The sequence below is a fragment of the Triturus cristatus genome, chromosome 5_1 (assembly GCF_964204655.1).
Source record: "Triturus cristatus chromosome 5_1, aTriCri1.1, whole genome shotgun sequence".
NCBI classification, from domain to species: domain Eukaryota; kingdom Metazoa; phylum Chordata; class Amphibia; order Caudata; family Salamandridae; genus Triturus; species Triturus cristatus.
In genome coordinates, this window is record NC_140587.1 from 783,157,395 (window position 1) to 783,172,284 (window position 14,890).

The 14,890-nt window shown below is 49.2% G+C and overlaps 1 protein-coding gene across 2 annotated transcripts in view; it reads left to right on the forward strand.

Annotated features, from left to right (window-relative positions):
• Positions 1-14,890, forward strand: part of ROCK1 (Rho associated coiled-coil containing protein kinase 1) — a 1,783,501-nt gene that overhangs the window by 1,450,011 nt on the left and 318,600 nt on the right. For both annotated transcript variants that reach the window (XM_085605798.1, XM_085605799.1), the window contains exon 27: positions 5,417-5,582. In XM_085605798.1, coding sequence (XP_085461924.1) covers positions 5,417-5,582 — 166 coding nt within the window. The remainder of the gene's footprint in view (positions 1-5,416; positions 5,583-14,890) is intronic.

Here is a 14,890-nt window from a genome sequence, read left to right on the forward strand (position 1 = left end):
CCTCGATGTCGCCGGCTCCGGCCCTGACGTCGATGCCCAGAGGCATCCATGGCTCCGACCGTGGCTCCCCGTTCTTGCCGGTGGACCCCATACGGCCCCCGCCGACATAAACGTCGCCGATGCCGACATCGACGACTTTTCCGACTTCAACACGGTGCCGGACGGATGTCTCCCGACGCCGATCGGGAACTTTTACCCTTTTATTCACCCACGTCCTCGTCCACTTGTGGAGGAAGGGGAGGACTGGGAGGGGTTTGAAGACCCTCTCGCAGCACAGAGCGAGTCTGTCCCCAACTGGGATGAGGAGGCGGAGGCCGGTGGCCCGGATTACACTCCGGCGCCTGGTTCACCATCCCCTTCAGCTACTATGGAGGAGAGTGGTACCTTTTCCACGGTGCTACATAGGGCAGCCGAGGCTCTTGACCTCGAGCTCCCTACTGCGGCTGTCAGGACCAACCTACTGACTGAAGTGCTTCGGCCAGCCTCCTCTTCTATAGAACCGCTGTTGCCGTTTAATGATGCACTTACTGATGTGCTTCTGGGCACCTGGTCCCGGCCCAACACAGGGGCCCCTGTGGACAAACTTGTAGGCCGACGCCATAGTCCGGTCCTGGGCGACCCTGCCTTCCTCACCCAACACCCTACACCTGAGAGTTTGGTGGCTCAGGCCTCGACGTCTCCGAGTGCATTTTCTTCTGCTCCACCAGACAAGGAATCCAAGAAGTTGGAGCAGTTTGACCAGAAGATTTATTCTTCCGCAGATTCTGGACTGCGGTCTGTGAACACTGCCTGTCTCTTGGGCCGCTATTCCCATTCTGTATGGGATGCGGTTGAACAAGTGCTACCTCAGTGTCCAGAGGTGGCCCGGGCAGTTCTCTCCCAAGCTCTTATGGCGGGGAGAGATGCGGCCAAATTCGCTATACGTTGTGGTCTTGATACCGCAGATTCGCTGCGTAGGGTGATTTCCACAATGGTGGTGCTCCGTTGTCATGCCTGGTTGAGGACGACTTGTTTTTCGGCAGATGTCCAGAATACTTTGATGGACATGCCCTTCGATGGCACTCGCCTCTTTGGTGATGAGGCGGATTCCACGTTGGAGCGTTTCAAGGACTCTCGGGCCACGGCCAAGTCCTTAGACCTTTTGGCTACACGTACTCCTTCCGGTTCTAACTTTTGTTCCTTTCGAAGCTTCGGAAGGGGCGTTCAAACAGGTTCATTTCAGAACAAGCCTGCACAGCAACAGTCCCAGCGCAGCCCCGGACGTGGGGCTCGCAGAGGCGGGTCACGGGCCAGCGTGCGGGTCAGTCCACCAACGCCCCCGCTGGCAGTGCCTCCACAACTTCCTAGTCCAGTGTTTCAGGCCCACCAGATGCCAGTGGGGGGCAGGATTCGTCATCACCTCCCCCACTGGCGCACCATTACATCAGACAGGTGGGTTCTGAAGATTGTTCGACAGGGCTACCCCCTCCCCTTCGAGTCTACCCCCCCAGCCATGCCACCACAGTTCCACCGCATGTCGGGGGATCATTTGGCACTTCTCCAGCAGGAAGTTAAGGCCCTCTTGGCCAAGGGGGCCATCGAGCGTGTTCCTACGCCAGAAGTAGGTTGTGGTTGTTACTCCCACTACTTCTTGGTTCCAAAGAAGGACAAGGGTCTACGTCCAATCTTAGACCTTTGGGGCGTAAATCGCTTCCTCCAGAAGGAGAAGTTCAAAATGCTCACTCTGGCTCAGGTCTTGTCTGCTCTCAACCCACAAGACTGGATGGTGGCACTGGACCTTCAGGACGCTTATTTTCATATTCCCGTCCTGCCGGCCCATCGGCGTTACCTGCGATTCAGGGTGGGCCAGGAGCCTTTTCAGTTCACCTTGCTCCCCTTTGGCCTTACCAGCGCCCCTCGGGTGTTCACAAAGTGATGGCGGTGGTCACAGCTCATCTGCGCAGATCAGGGGTTTCAGTCTTTCCCTATCTAGACGACTCGTTTTTCAAGGCGGGATTGCCCAACATAGTAGTCTCCCACCTCCAGACCACGGACGATCTCCTGCATTTGCTGGGGTTTTCCATCAATGTGCCGAAGTCGCACCTGATTCCCTCCCACAAGTTTCTCTTCATTGGAGCGGTTCTGGACACGGCGCAGTTTCGAGTTTTTTCCTCATGGCCTCCTGTATCCTGCTAATCAACCATGCCAGGTGGCACATGCGGGCTCTGCAGTGGGACCTGAAGTTCCAGTGGGCACAGCATCAGGGGAACCTATCCGACTACGTCCAGATCTCGGAGGGCACTGCACAACAATTGCAGTGGTGGCTCACGAATCAGCATTGGGTCAGCGGCAGATCCCTCTCCCTTCCCCAACTGGAGCACACAGTGGTGACAGATGCGTCCCCCCTGGGATGGGGCGGCCACATGGGAGAGGCGGAGATCACAGGCCTTTGGTCTACGGCGGAGTCCTGGCTCCATATCAACTTTCTGGAGCTTCGGGCGATCCTTCTTGCACTGAAGGCATTCCTTCCCTCTATCAGGGGAAGGTAGTGCAGGTGTTCACGGACAACACCGCCGCCATGTGGTATTGCAACAAACAGGGCGGGGTGGGGTCGTGGACCTTATGTCAGGAGGCTCTACACCTCTGGACTTGGCTGGAACGTCACAGCATTTCCCCGACGGTTCAACACCTGGCGGGTTCTTTGAACGCCAGGGCGGACGAACTCAGCCGCCGGTGTCTGATGGATCATGAATGGCGTCTTCACTCGGAGGTGGTGCAAGGTCGCTTTCAACAGTGGGGAGAGCCTTGGTTAGATCTATTCGCCACAGAAGAGAACGCACAATGTCCACAGTTCTGCGCGCTGGAATTTCCAAGGCGGCACTCGCTCGGTGACGCTTTTCGTCGCGAGTGGAGCTGCGGTCTGTTGTACGCCTTTCCGGCTATACCTCTTCTACCCAGAGTGCTGAAGAAAATCAGGCACGACCGGGCCTGAGGCATCCTTGTGGTTCCGGACTGGGCTCGAAGAGTTTGGTATCCCGAGCTACTCAGTATGAGCCTGGATCCCCCGATCCGACTGCCTCTGCAGGAGGATCTTCTGTCGCAGCAGCAGGGGACGGTTCTCCACCCAAACCTGTCCAGCCTCCACCTACATGCATGGAGCTTGAGCAGCGACAGGTAATTCTATCTGAATTGCCTCCCGAAGTCTGTGATGTCCTTCTGGCAGCCAGGTAGCCCTCCACTAAATCGGTATACGCCTGCAGGTGGAACAAGTTTGTGGCATGGTGCACAGCCAAGACTGTGGGACCCCCTTTCTGTCCCTCTTTCTGAGGTCCTTTTGTTCCTTCTTTCTCTGGCCCGGCAGGGCTCTGCTCTGGGTACTATCAAGGGCTTCCTTTCGGCCATTTCAGCCTTTCTGAGGCTTCCAGATCAGCCTTCTCTTTTCAATTCCCCTGTTGTACAGAGATTCTTAAATTACATTACGCATATGTTCCCTCCTGTTCCTTTCATAATGCCTCAGTGGGACTTAAATCTTGTTTTGACTTATCTCATGTGCGCTCCCTTTGAGCCGCTTCACAATTGTCCTTTACATCTTTTGACTTTGAAAACTGCCTTCCTGGTGGCTATTACCTCTGCCAGGAGAGTGAGTGAGCTTCAGGCTCTTTCTTGTACGCCTCCTTTTCTGTCTGTTCATCCAGACAAGGTTGTGCTTCGTACTCATCCTTCCTTCTTGCCAAAGGTTGTTACTGCCTTCCACATCTGGCAGACTATCACCTTACCCACTTTCTTTCTGCCTCCGCACCCTTCCAAAGAGAAAGAGAGGCTCCACCGTCTGGACCCAAAGCATGCGCTCTCCTTTTACCTGAATCGCACACAAGAATTCTGGGTGGATGACCAACTCTTTGTTGGCTATGCAGGCGCCTAGAAAGGCCGGGCTGTTCACAAGAGGACTATCTACTGCTGGGTCTTCTTGTGTAGCAAGGCCTGTTATTCTATGGCTAAAAAGGAACCTCCGGTGGGACTGAGTGCCCATTCTAACAGGGCAACGGCAGCCATTACTGTCTTGGGACGCGGCGTCCCCTTGCAGGATATTTGTCAGGCAGCTACGTGGGCCTCGCTGAACACGTTTACCAAGCATTACTGCCTTGACAGTCAAGTCCGGAGAGACGGCTCCTTTGGCCATTCTGTTCTCCGTGACTTTCTGGTGTAATCTTGTTCGCAGACCCCCAGGGGTTGGTATTGCTGGGGTATCTATTCTAAGGTAAGGAATCTATCACTAATGTGTCTCTTTCAGATGCACAAGTTACTACTTGTGTAATGATATATCTGTAAGAGACATTAATTAGTGATCGATTCCTTACCGCCCCACCCATCCTCCCTGTTCTGCAAACTGATTTCTAGGGTTAAGGTCATCCCTTTCAGGGCTCTAGTTTCTTGGCACCAGTGGTCAGTTTCTTGCATGGCTCTGCGTTCCTGGCGCGGAAAGTCGTGTACAGAACTGAAATCAGCGTGCATGGGTGGCGCCTAAGTAGTCTCCGTGACGTCATCTCGGCGCTTACGACGCCAGCGACGGACGCGGAGCCGCACAACGCCAACTACTGACGCGCAGGGGTACTGCTAGCAAAAGTTTCCGGATCCAGTCTGACGCCTGGTGATTATTCTAAGGTAAGGAATCTATCACTAACTAATGTCTCTTACAGATATATCGTTACACAAGTAGTAACTTGAGCGATAGTTCAAATTTAGATTATAATTTCCTTCACTTTTAAATCATTGCTTTTTAGAAGCAAATGTTGGTGGGCTGTCCTTGCTTTGTTTATTGACATGGGTATGTCTTGTAGCATATCTTGTGTTGCACAGACTTAATAGCACTCTTTAGTGTGATATTGTTTTACAGCGTAAGGCACCCTATCTGGATGGTATATTCAAGTTTTCTATAATTTAAATTGGAATTGGCAAATTATATGATAGGATATGTCAATGTCTACCATTTTCTTGTTATTGAGATCACACACCAATTGGCTTAATTTTCAGAGTGAAAGGAGTGGTTGATGGTGTTATTCTGTGCAGGAATGGGAGCCTGCTATGTAGGAGTCAAGCATATATTTGTGATATTGACAAACAAAGCTCTTTATTAAAATAGCTACAATGCAGTTTCTAGTTACACCATTGAATGGCAGAGATAGCCTGTAGTTTTAATATGGTACAGATCCTCTAAAATACGAGTAATGGATTAAGAAAAAAGTAATCTTATCCTTATTTTCCTTACTAAAGTGTTCTCTCTATCCCAGCTTAGTGACATTTTCAGATGACGTTCCATTAACAGAAAAAATGAGTGACATGTTTGATTAGCAAGTTTGCCCTAGATAAAGCTCCAACTGAATCATGAATCTACTTTGTGGGGACTGATTTTGTGGTGTATGTTTTATTCAACCCACAGCAATTAGCTGAAGAGAGTTTATGCAAAATGGATCTTCAGATGCAGCTGGACAGCAAAGAGAGTGATATAGAACAGCTCCGTGCTAAACTGTCAGATCTACAACTTAGAATGGATTCTACTAGTGTTTCCAGTCTCCAAACAGATGAAGCTGATGGAATTGTTGGAGGTAAGACGAACTCTGTTGTAGAAAGTTGCTTTGATTCTTTTTGGTTCCTTCTAGTATGTGGCATTCTTAAATAGCATTTCCAAATGGAGCTCTTCGTTGATAGCTATAAAATATAGGTTTATTAGTGAGCTTATTGTTGCTTCTGCAGTTGATATCAGAGAAAATGCATTGGTTTCTGTAGTTTCACTTGCCTTGGTACCATTCTGTTAAACTATTGACCATTCTTTCCTGTCCAGCCTATTTCTTTGTTTTTCATCAAAGTAAAAATTATAGTAAGTAGTACAACTGAGCATGTCGGTGCAAAGAATTTAAAAAATAAATCACAGTAAAGAATAGCAAACAACTTATTATATCACTACATGTAAATATTTGGTGAAGGACCCATTTCAAAAGTACCTTATGGTGTTAAAAAGCAAAAAATGGATTGTAGAATTTAGAAAAATAAATGTATAAAATAGGACTCTATTAGAGAAGACGTGTTGCATAGATGAAAGATCTATAAGTGCATTGAGCCAGCATTTAATCGATTTTCTAATGTTCTGACCAGAAACAGAAGCACCACAATGAGCAGCACAATATGTAAAAGCACTACTCAACGATGGTGATGTGATGGCATGGGTGGTTTTAGGATAGGGCTATACTAGATTGCCACCACTGCCACAAATCGAGTGCATCATGGGCAATAAAGTAGTGAGGGAATGCCAGATTTCCCTTGCTAGCAGCTAGTCTGTATACATTGCCTTTTGAGGGATGGTGACATGTCTTTTTGTATTGTGTGGCCTTAACTACTGACCTATCTGGCAAAACCATGCTAATTGAAGGTTGTGAGCTACAGAAATTATAATTAACAAAAACGAAAAGTCCTTTGTAAACGTTGGAAAGAACCTACGCCACCATCTTTTTTTGAGTGGCGTAGTTCTCTGCTTCAGCTCTCTAAACTAGATATAGCTAGGGCCGGTAATCGTGATAGGAGAAACTATTGGAAGATGCTGGATGGGACTGCTTGAACTTGCTGGGTTTTTTTTTTTTTTTTTTTTTTTTTTTCCCCGGCTCCGATGATTAGTCTGCCATAGTGACATCTTGCTGTCTCATTGATGGTCTCCCTCTTTCTCTTGCCCAGGCGCACATATCCTTTCCAGCATGAATAACCACAAAGATGGTTAACTTCTGTCAGCTGGCAGCAAAGGTTGAGCTGTTAGGGCGGCCGTGGTGGCTGTAGGGCTTTTATATTTGATCTCTTACCGCTCGCCCTCCCAGCAATTGCTGTGCCAGCACAACGGTGCGCCCGTAGCTCCTGTTACCCAAGCAGCAGGCTTTCAGTAGTCTGGAACCATGGCAGTAAATGAGGAATAAAACAAAAAGAAAAAAAAAAAACGAAAAGTCCTTAAATTGCCATTTCATGGTGAGACCAAAAGACATTGTTGTCACGTCTGAATGTCAGTGAATGAAAGGTTAGGTTTTGCTATAAGGATTTAGAGAGGACAGCTTTCAATAACAGAATACTCCTGCTGAAATTTACAAAATATGGAGGAAAATTACCTGCAGGAAATTGATGGTTATAGTGTTGCCGAAGACAACACAAAAGAATGATGTTGCACTGAAAAAGCTAGAAGGGAACTGAGCATTTTATTGTAGAATTTATTTGCTGCGTTACCATAACATGTTGACTCTATGCATGTTGAGTATGCATCACCGACTTGGACTCCAGGACAGTGATGCTGATCTGAGAACATTGGGTTACAGTTGTTGTTGCATCATAAGTATTTTGTACAACTTACAGAAGATAATGATTGATAAATTAAATGTTATATATCTTCACCTATTAATAAGACAAATGATGACATTAGTTATTACAAGGTTTGAAACATTGCAGCACATTTTAAATTACATTTGTGGAAATTTGGGAATCCTAATCTACCATATTTTGGTCTTCCTTTAAATATATTCCTGGAGACATATTCCTTTATTTTGTCTCACCGGGGAAAGTTGTGGATAGAATTGGGAACTTCAGAGATTGTGTTTTTTTTTTTTTTTTGAAAAACTTTATTGTGCAAAACAACATCATTACAAATATGGGCCTACAACCACCAGGGCCGGCCGCTAGTATATGCAAATCAATTGCTTTACGTCACGAAGCAGCGACTGATCCCCAGAGGTCCAGCAGAGTTGCAGGATATATTCTCGTCAACTCAGAAGATAGGCAGGATACCAATATTTTAAATTTTTTAAGAGGAACGAACAGGAAAACAATGAAACAAAACTCAAGGCGAGAAACATTCTGGACGGTGTCGAGCTCCGATGGGGGGGACCTGCCATACCAGGTAGAGAATCAGGAGGACAATAATGATGACCAGGGGGGGGAGGCAGTGGGGAAGTCAGGACAATCAGTAAAAGGAGTACAGTATTCTAGGAACCTCAGGATCAGGGGGACAGAGAAATGTCCGGAGTGTCTACAAAGGGGGGCGTACAGATGTTACCTCGGTAGGTGTTCCACTGGCCCCAATTTTTACTCCACGCCCTAGGCTTGCCCCTAGCCAGATATACCGTCTTCTCTCTAAACATGCACCAGTCCATGTTCTCCTTCCATACTGACACGGTGGGAGGCCGTCGGGAACCCCAAAGCTGTGCAATATCCCTCTTTGCAATCATGTTCCCAAGTGCCGCCCACCGGGCCTGGGCGAGGTTGTCATCATTCGGCTCCCACACATTCAACAAACATCGACGAGCCTCAGGCAACAGAGCGACCCCAGTGACACACTCCATTACAGCATGCACACGGTGCCAATACGCCGCGACCTCACGGCACTCCCAAAGGATATGCAGGAAGGTGGCGCTCATTCCACATCCGCGCTTACACAACCCATCCGAAGAAAAACCCATAGCAACCAAACGAGGACCCGTCACATAAACACGGTGAAGAATTTTGAGCTGGACGAGACGGAGACGGGCAGGAATGGCGACCTCTTTCGGGGAGGACAGTGCGAACTGCCAGTCTTCGTCATCCAGCTCCAACCCGTCGCCGGTCCAGGCCTCCCTAAGACGCACAAGGAGATCCGCCCGATTGTTGATTAATTTCTTATAAATCAAGGAAATCGTACTATCGGGCAGATGACCATCAAGTATACGGTCCTCGAGTGGGGAAGATTCAGGGACAGTGGTACCGGCCGTGAAGACCGACAGCAAAGCGTGGCGAACCTGTGCATATCTGAAGAACTCCCTCTCACTCAACTCATACTCACTCTGAAGCACCGCAAAGGATTTGACCGCACCTTTCACCCAGAGATCACCCACTCTGCTAATGCCAATCGTATCCCAGTTCTCAAAACCTTTCGTTGTCCAGAGGCATCCCAATCTTTCCGAAGCAAACAAAGGGGTCGCTCGTGTCAATCGATCATTCCATCCCATGGCCACATTGGCATCCTTCCACACACGTACTGCAATCTTAGTTCCTCCCCGCTGTCCGAGAGTAGAGCGCTCTGTTGAAGTTGCCACCAGGCAACTGATATTTATCCCTCTCGAAAGCCGGATTTGGACCGGGTGCATACGTAGCATGGTTGATGGCGGACAACTGGGAGGCCCAATAATACCTCCTGATGTCCGGGAGCGCGATGCCCCCGTCATACCAGGGGAGAGTCAGTTTTGCGAGAGCGATGCGTGCGCGACCGTCCCAAACAAGTCTCCTCTGTAAACCCTCCACCTTCTGGAAGTAGGCCGCCGGAATAATATCAAAGGAGTTCTGGAGTGCGTAGAGAAATCGAGGCAGGGACATCATTTTAAAGAGTGCCGCTCGACCGAGTGGAGACAACGGCAATCTACGCCACCGAGCCACGTCCAACTTCAATCGCCGGAGAGGAAGAAGGAGATAATGCTTGTGGCGGACCGCCGGGTCCAACGATACGTAGACCCCCAAGTACTTGAAACCGGATTGCGAAATTTGAATGGGAAACCTATTCGGTAAGGGGGGAAGGCCACCGGAGATGACATACACACACGATTTAGACCAATTAATGATCAAACCGGAGTTTGTACCGAAAGAAGTGAGGACGTCAAATAGGACGTTAAGGGATTCACGAGGGGAGGTGAGGTACAAGAGAATATCGTCGGCGTACAACGAAACCCGGTCTTCAAAATCGGGGGCCCACTGAATGCCCTTTATCGACGGTTCCCATCGGAGCCAGGCTGCAAGCGGTTCTAGAGCAAGAGCAAAGAGCAAGGGGGACAACGGACACCCCTGCCTAGTACCCCTCCCGAGAGCGAAGGACTGGGACACCCTACCATTGACAACAACCTGAGCCAGCGGATCCGTATATAAAAGTGTCACCCAACTGATAAATTCCGCACCGAAACCAAACTTCGCCAGAGTGGCCCAAAGATATGGCCATTCTATCGTATCAAGGAAGCCAAGATGGCCGGCTCAGACAGAAACTCTGCCCTAGCGAGACCGCCATGTAAGCGCCGCAAGTTGAGAGCAGTTTCCGGTGCGGAATGAAACCAGATTGATCCGGATGGATCAGGTCACAAATGACAGTGAGTAGGCGATTAGCGAGGACCTTGGCGAGAATCTTCGGTTCAGCATTCAGTAGGGAAACAGGCCTGTATGAGGCACAACGATCACGAGGCTTGCCGTCCTTAGGAATCACAACTATAGTAGCCAGACGCTGGTCACAAGGGAGGGAGCCAAGATCACGCGACTCCATAAACATATCACGGAGAAACGGTGCGACTTTATCCGGGCGCAATTTGTACAATTCAATAGGCAATCCATTTGGGCCCATAGCTTTGCCAGAATGGAGGGAACGGATCGCGGTCGCAATCTCGTCGGCCGACAACGCTGCCTCCATGCACTCTCGATCCTCTTCAGACAGGCAGGGCAGCGCAATGTCCCTCAACAATAAACGAGAGTCATCCTCATCTCTATCGGACACCGGAGAGTAGATCACACGAAAATAGTCAGCAAAACACTCCACAATCTCACCAGGGTCAGTCACATTCACGCCGTCAGAATTCTGAAGCACAGGGACCACACGATTCGCTCTCTCCTTCTTATCAAGCCAGGCAATCAATTTACCCACCTTATCCCCAACATCATACAGTCTACCTTGCTGTTCCCTGTACATTGTCTTGGCAGCATCCGTAACAAGGGATTTATAGTCAAACTGTTTCAAGCTAAGGGCGTGGAGTCTATCCTGGGTGACACCTAAGTCTAGATCAGCCTCCAACTCCATTATTTCGGCCTCCAGCCTCACGACGTCCCCATTCCTAGCTTTATTGGTCTCGACTATTAAAGATAGGGCCTGTCCACGAATAACAGTTTTGAAGGCTTCCCACAGGGACACTGAGGACAAAACAGACCCCTCGTTCTCCAGGAAGTAGTGGTCGAGCGACTTTGAGGCTGTCGCGGGTCTTGGGGTTGCGCAGATGCCAAGGATTGATAGGGGCGATCCGCCCCGCAGCGTGCCTCCCCGTATCGAAAAGAAGCCACACAGGAGAGTGATCTGAAATGCCCCGGGCCAGGTGTCTGACCTCCCCAACGTAGGAGGACTGGACCGCGGGCATAAGGAAGTAATCAAGCCTGGAGAGACTCCCATGAGCCCCGGAGTGGAAGGTGTAGTGACATTGCGTCGGATGCATTAACCTTCAGCAATCCACCAGACCGAAGGTGTCCAAGAACCGCGTAACGCCCTCTGTCGTCAAGGATGACATTATCAATCTCTAGTGGGAAGGAAGACCGGACCAGAATACCAACCCCTCTGGAACCAGTGGTGAACCCGGAGTGTGCAACCAATCGGTATCCCCACCTATTCATAGCGTGACACACATTGCCGACCAAGTGCGTCTCCTGCAGGAGTACCACATCAGAAGTCAAACGACGCAGATATTGCAGTACAACACACCGTTTAATACGATCCCCCAATCCATTGACGTTCCAAGATATCAACCTCAACCCACTACCCCCCATCCCCACAAGTGTTGCATGAGTCTCCCCACAGAGAGCAGGACACCTGAAGCAGAGAAAGAACCAATATGCCGCCTTGAGAAAGGAAAACACAAACACCCCCTCCCACCCCCCAACCGAAACCCGTTACAACTCCCCCCTCCCTGCACCCCTGCAGACTGAAAAGCCACCCCAAAATGCAGTGTGCCTGTCGCCCTAACAATCCCATTCTACAAAAAGACCCCGGAGGAAGAGAGAGGCTCGTCTCCACCCGCCACCCAGACGTGAACTACTATAAGGCAAAATATACAAAAGAAATAGAACCCAACTGAGCAATGTCCAATTTTCGGAGGTTAGGGACCGAAAGGTCACTTCTGTGTAGGCTCACCACCCTCGGCACCGCCAGGGTGCTCCGTTCGATCTCCCCGACCAGGCAGGGAATCCAACCAGTCACTCACATTGTCCAGTCGCTCGAAAAAGAAGGTCCGTTCCTCATATTCCACTCGAAGCCTGGTAGGGAAAAGCATCGCGTACTTCAATCCCAGGTCACGGAGACGTCGCTTAACCCCCTGAAAGCCCATCCTCTGTCTCTGGACAAGTTGAGTGAAGTCCGGGAAAAAATTGACAGAGGAGTTTTCAAATTTCACCGGGACGTGCACTCTCGAAGCCTGCAAGATCGCATCACGGTCTCTGAAATGAAAAAGTTTGGCAATGATAGGCCTCGGATGAGCGCCCAGCTTGGGCTTACCGCCCAAAACACGATGTGCACGCTCCACAGCGAAAAACTTGCTCAGTCCAGAAGGGGCAAGATAGGTGAGGATTAGATCTTCGACCAGGAGGTCAACCGAATGAGTCTCGGGATTCTCTGGAACACCTATGACGCGAATGTTGTTGCGTCTTGCCCTGTTCTCAAAATCCTCCAGCCGATGGGACATCAGGTCATTGGCCGAGTTCAAATTGCCAAGTTCTGTTTGGAGTCCCGACACATCGGCCGTGAGGCTGGAAGTCTTAAAATCCAGTGACTTCACTTTCTCGTTAGTCTTAAACAGGTCAGCCCTGATTAGAGTGACATCAATGGCAACCGTGTCAATTTTACGAGCCAGAGCCTCATATTGCTGGCCGATGGTCTCCTTCATGCCGGTGATGGCGCCCATAATGTCCTGCAGGGACAAGTCAACAGGAGCAGAAGGGTCTTCTCTGGCGTCCTCCGGGGTACGGCTGGAGAGCCCGGGGGACCCTTTGGCTTGAGTGTACCGGTCCATAATGTTTGTCTGGAACGGTCCCCCATGAAGAGGCGTCTTGGTCTTCCGCTTCTCGGTTTCACCCCTGCCCATCATGTTGGAAGATGCGCCCCGGAGGGGCCCGCAAGACCTGGTGAAAATGGCCGCCGGCATGTCGGGCACCAACAGACCACGAAGCTGGCTCGTACGGCCCGGAGAAAGTCACGACTTGACCCGAGAGGCTATAATGAGGAAACAGCGATGACACTAAATGGAGGCTGGATTGGTGCCCAGCCGAGCGAAACAGTCTCTCAATCAGATCATGCCAGGATCCGGAAACGAAACCGAAAGTGGGGGTACGGCCACCGATGAGGTCCCACTACCGTTGTTGTTGAACTACGTCCCGGATCCACAAAGTCCCCGGCACGCCCGCCAGGTGGGCCTCAAAAGTTCAAAGTGCTGTAATTCCAGTTGCCCAAGTCTGATTTAAATTCTGGAAAGAGTTATGGACTCAGTCGAGGTTCACCTACGAGAGTCCGTCCGAGAAATCAGGATATCATCAGGATAAATTGCGAGGAGTGGCGAGGGTCCGGGGAGCCCTGTGCTCACGCGACCATCTTGGATGCGCGCTAAGCTCCTCCTTGCAGAGATTGTGTTTTCCATGAAGAAAGTAGACAGGCTTAAAAGATGAGGACGGCCCACACGACAGTTGTCGTCGTTTTTTATACAAAAAATGCCCCATTAAGTGGAAATTAAGGCTGCTTGTTGTCATCTTGTGTAGAATGATTCCCAATAAAGATTAAAGTGATATTAGTTCCCTATGTAGTTTCATATCTAAATGTATACTTGAATAACTTATTACTTTCCAGTTTCATACCACAATGAGTGGCGGGCGATTGAAAGAGAAGTTCAGCACATAGAAAAAAAGGTACATGTTTATAATGCTTAACCAGACATATTAGCAACATTTGATGAGGATACCATCAACATAAGCAAACTCCTTATCTAGGAATGCATGTGTAGGTAAATCCACCTAAATAGGAGTGTAGTCCATGCTAACAGTTTTCGTACTGGGATGCCTGTTGACATGATGATCACAAAGCTGACTAAGAATCTGTGTTTTAAAAACATCACTTGCCCACAACTAAATCTATATATATATGATAGGCAGTCGTCCTCAAACAAAGCATGGTTCCACCATATGCAAGACGTTTAAGTGCAGTCTGAAGGACTTTACCTTGATGATTCGTAAATTTCTGATGGATACTTCTAACCTCAGGTTCCTCACCTTGTGAATATTCCTCAATTATTAGACTAGATCTGGAAACTTTAAACCACTACTGCTATGCACTGGCAGGTGGCATCATGAGGCTGCTAGTCTACCTCGGGCCACTCCGGAAGTGATGAGCAGAGCCACATATAAGGCCACTCCTGCGCTCTGACAACCATTTCTTTCTTTCTGCACCTTCTGGCGCGCATCTGTAGTTCATTCACGATTTCATCTTACCAAAAAACATTCTGATTAAAATTTTTATAGTGTGCAAGGGACATGACACCTAAAACAACTGGGTTTATTTGTTAGGATGGTCACAAACAAATGTCTGTGACTGACCTTCACCCGCTAGGTCACTGGTGTCTCAGGTCATTATACGACTCAAAGTATTGTGGGGATTGTTCCAAGATGAATCTGAATAAGATTTGGGAATGCAAGCCAAACATTACATTGCAGAGCATTGTCGGAAAACAGTGAAAAACCATTCCTGGTCAAGGGTGTGGTCCTGTTCCTGCTTTTAAGGACGTTCCTATAACAGTCTTCCCACTCCAGGTCTTTTAGTAAGACCAAAAAGAAGCATAAGAAGTCAAAGCAGGACTCTCCCACTTCCAGCCACTGTCATTCTAGGACGCCACACAGATGTCAAGGTTCCTCTCAATCACAAACATCTATAGAACAGATTACCCAACTTCTCCTGATGTGACCCCAGTTTCTGGTACCATTGCAATGCTGCAACTGGTGAAAGCCTTGAAGGAGGCCATGTGATGATTGTTTGGTACCCTTCCAGTTCCGTGGGACCCTCCAGTCTGGGTACCGCCAGCGGATACATCCCTGACGTCATCTTTGCTGCTCAACCCTACAGCTGGCTCAGGCCCAACTT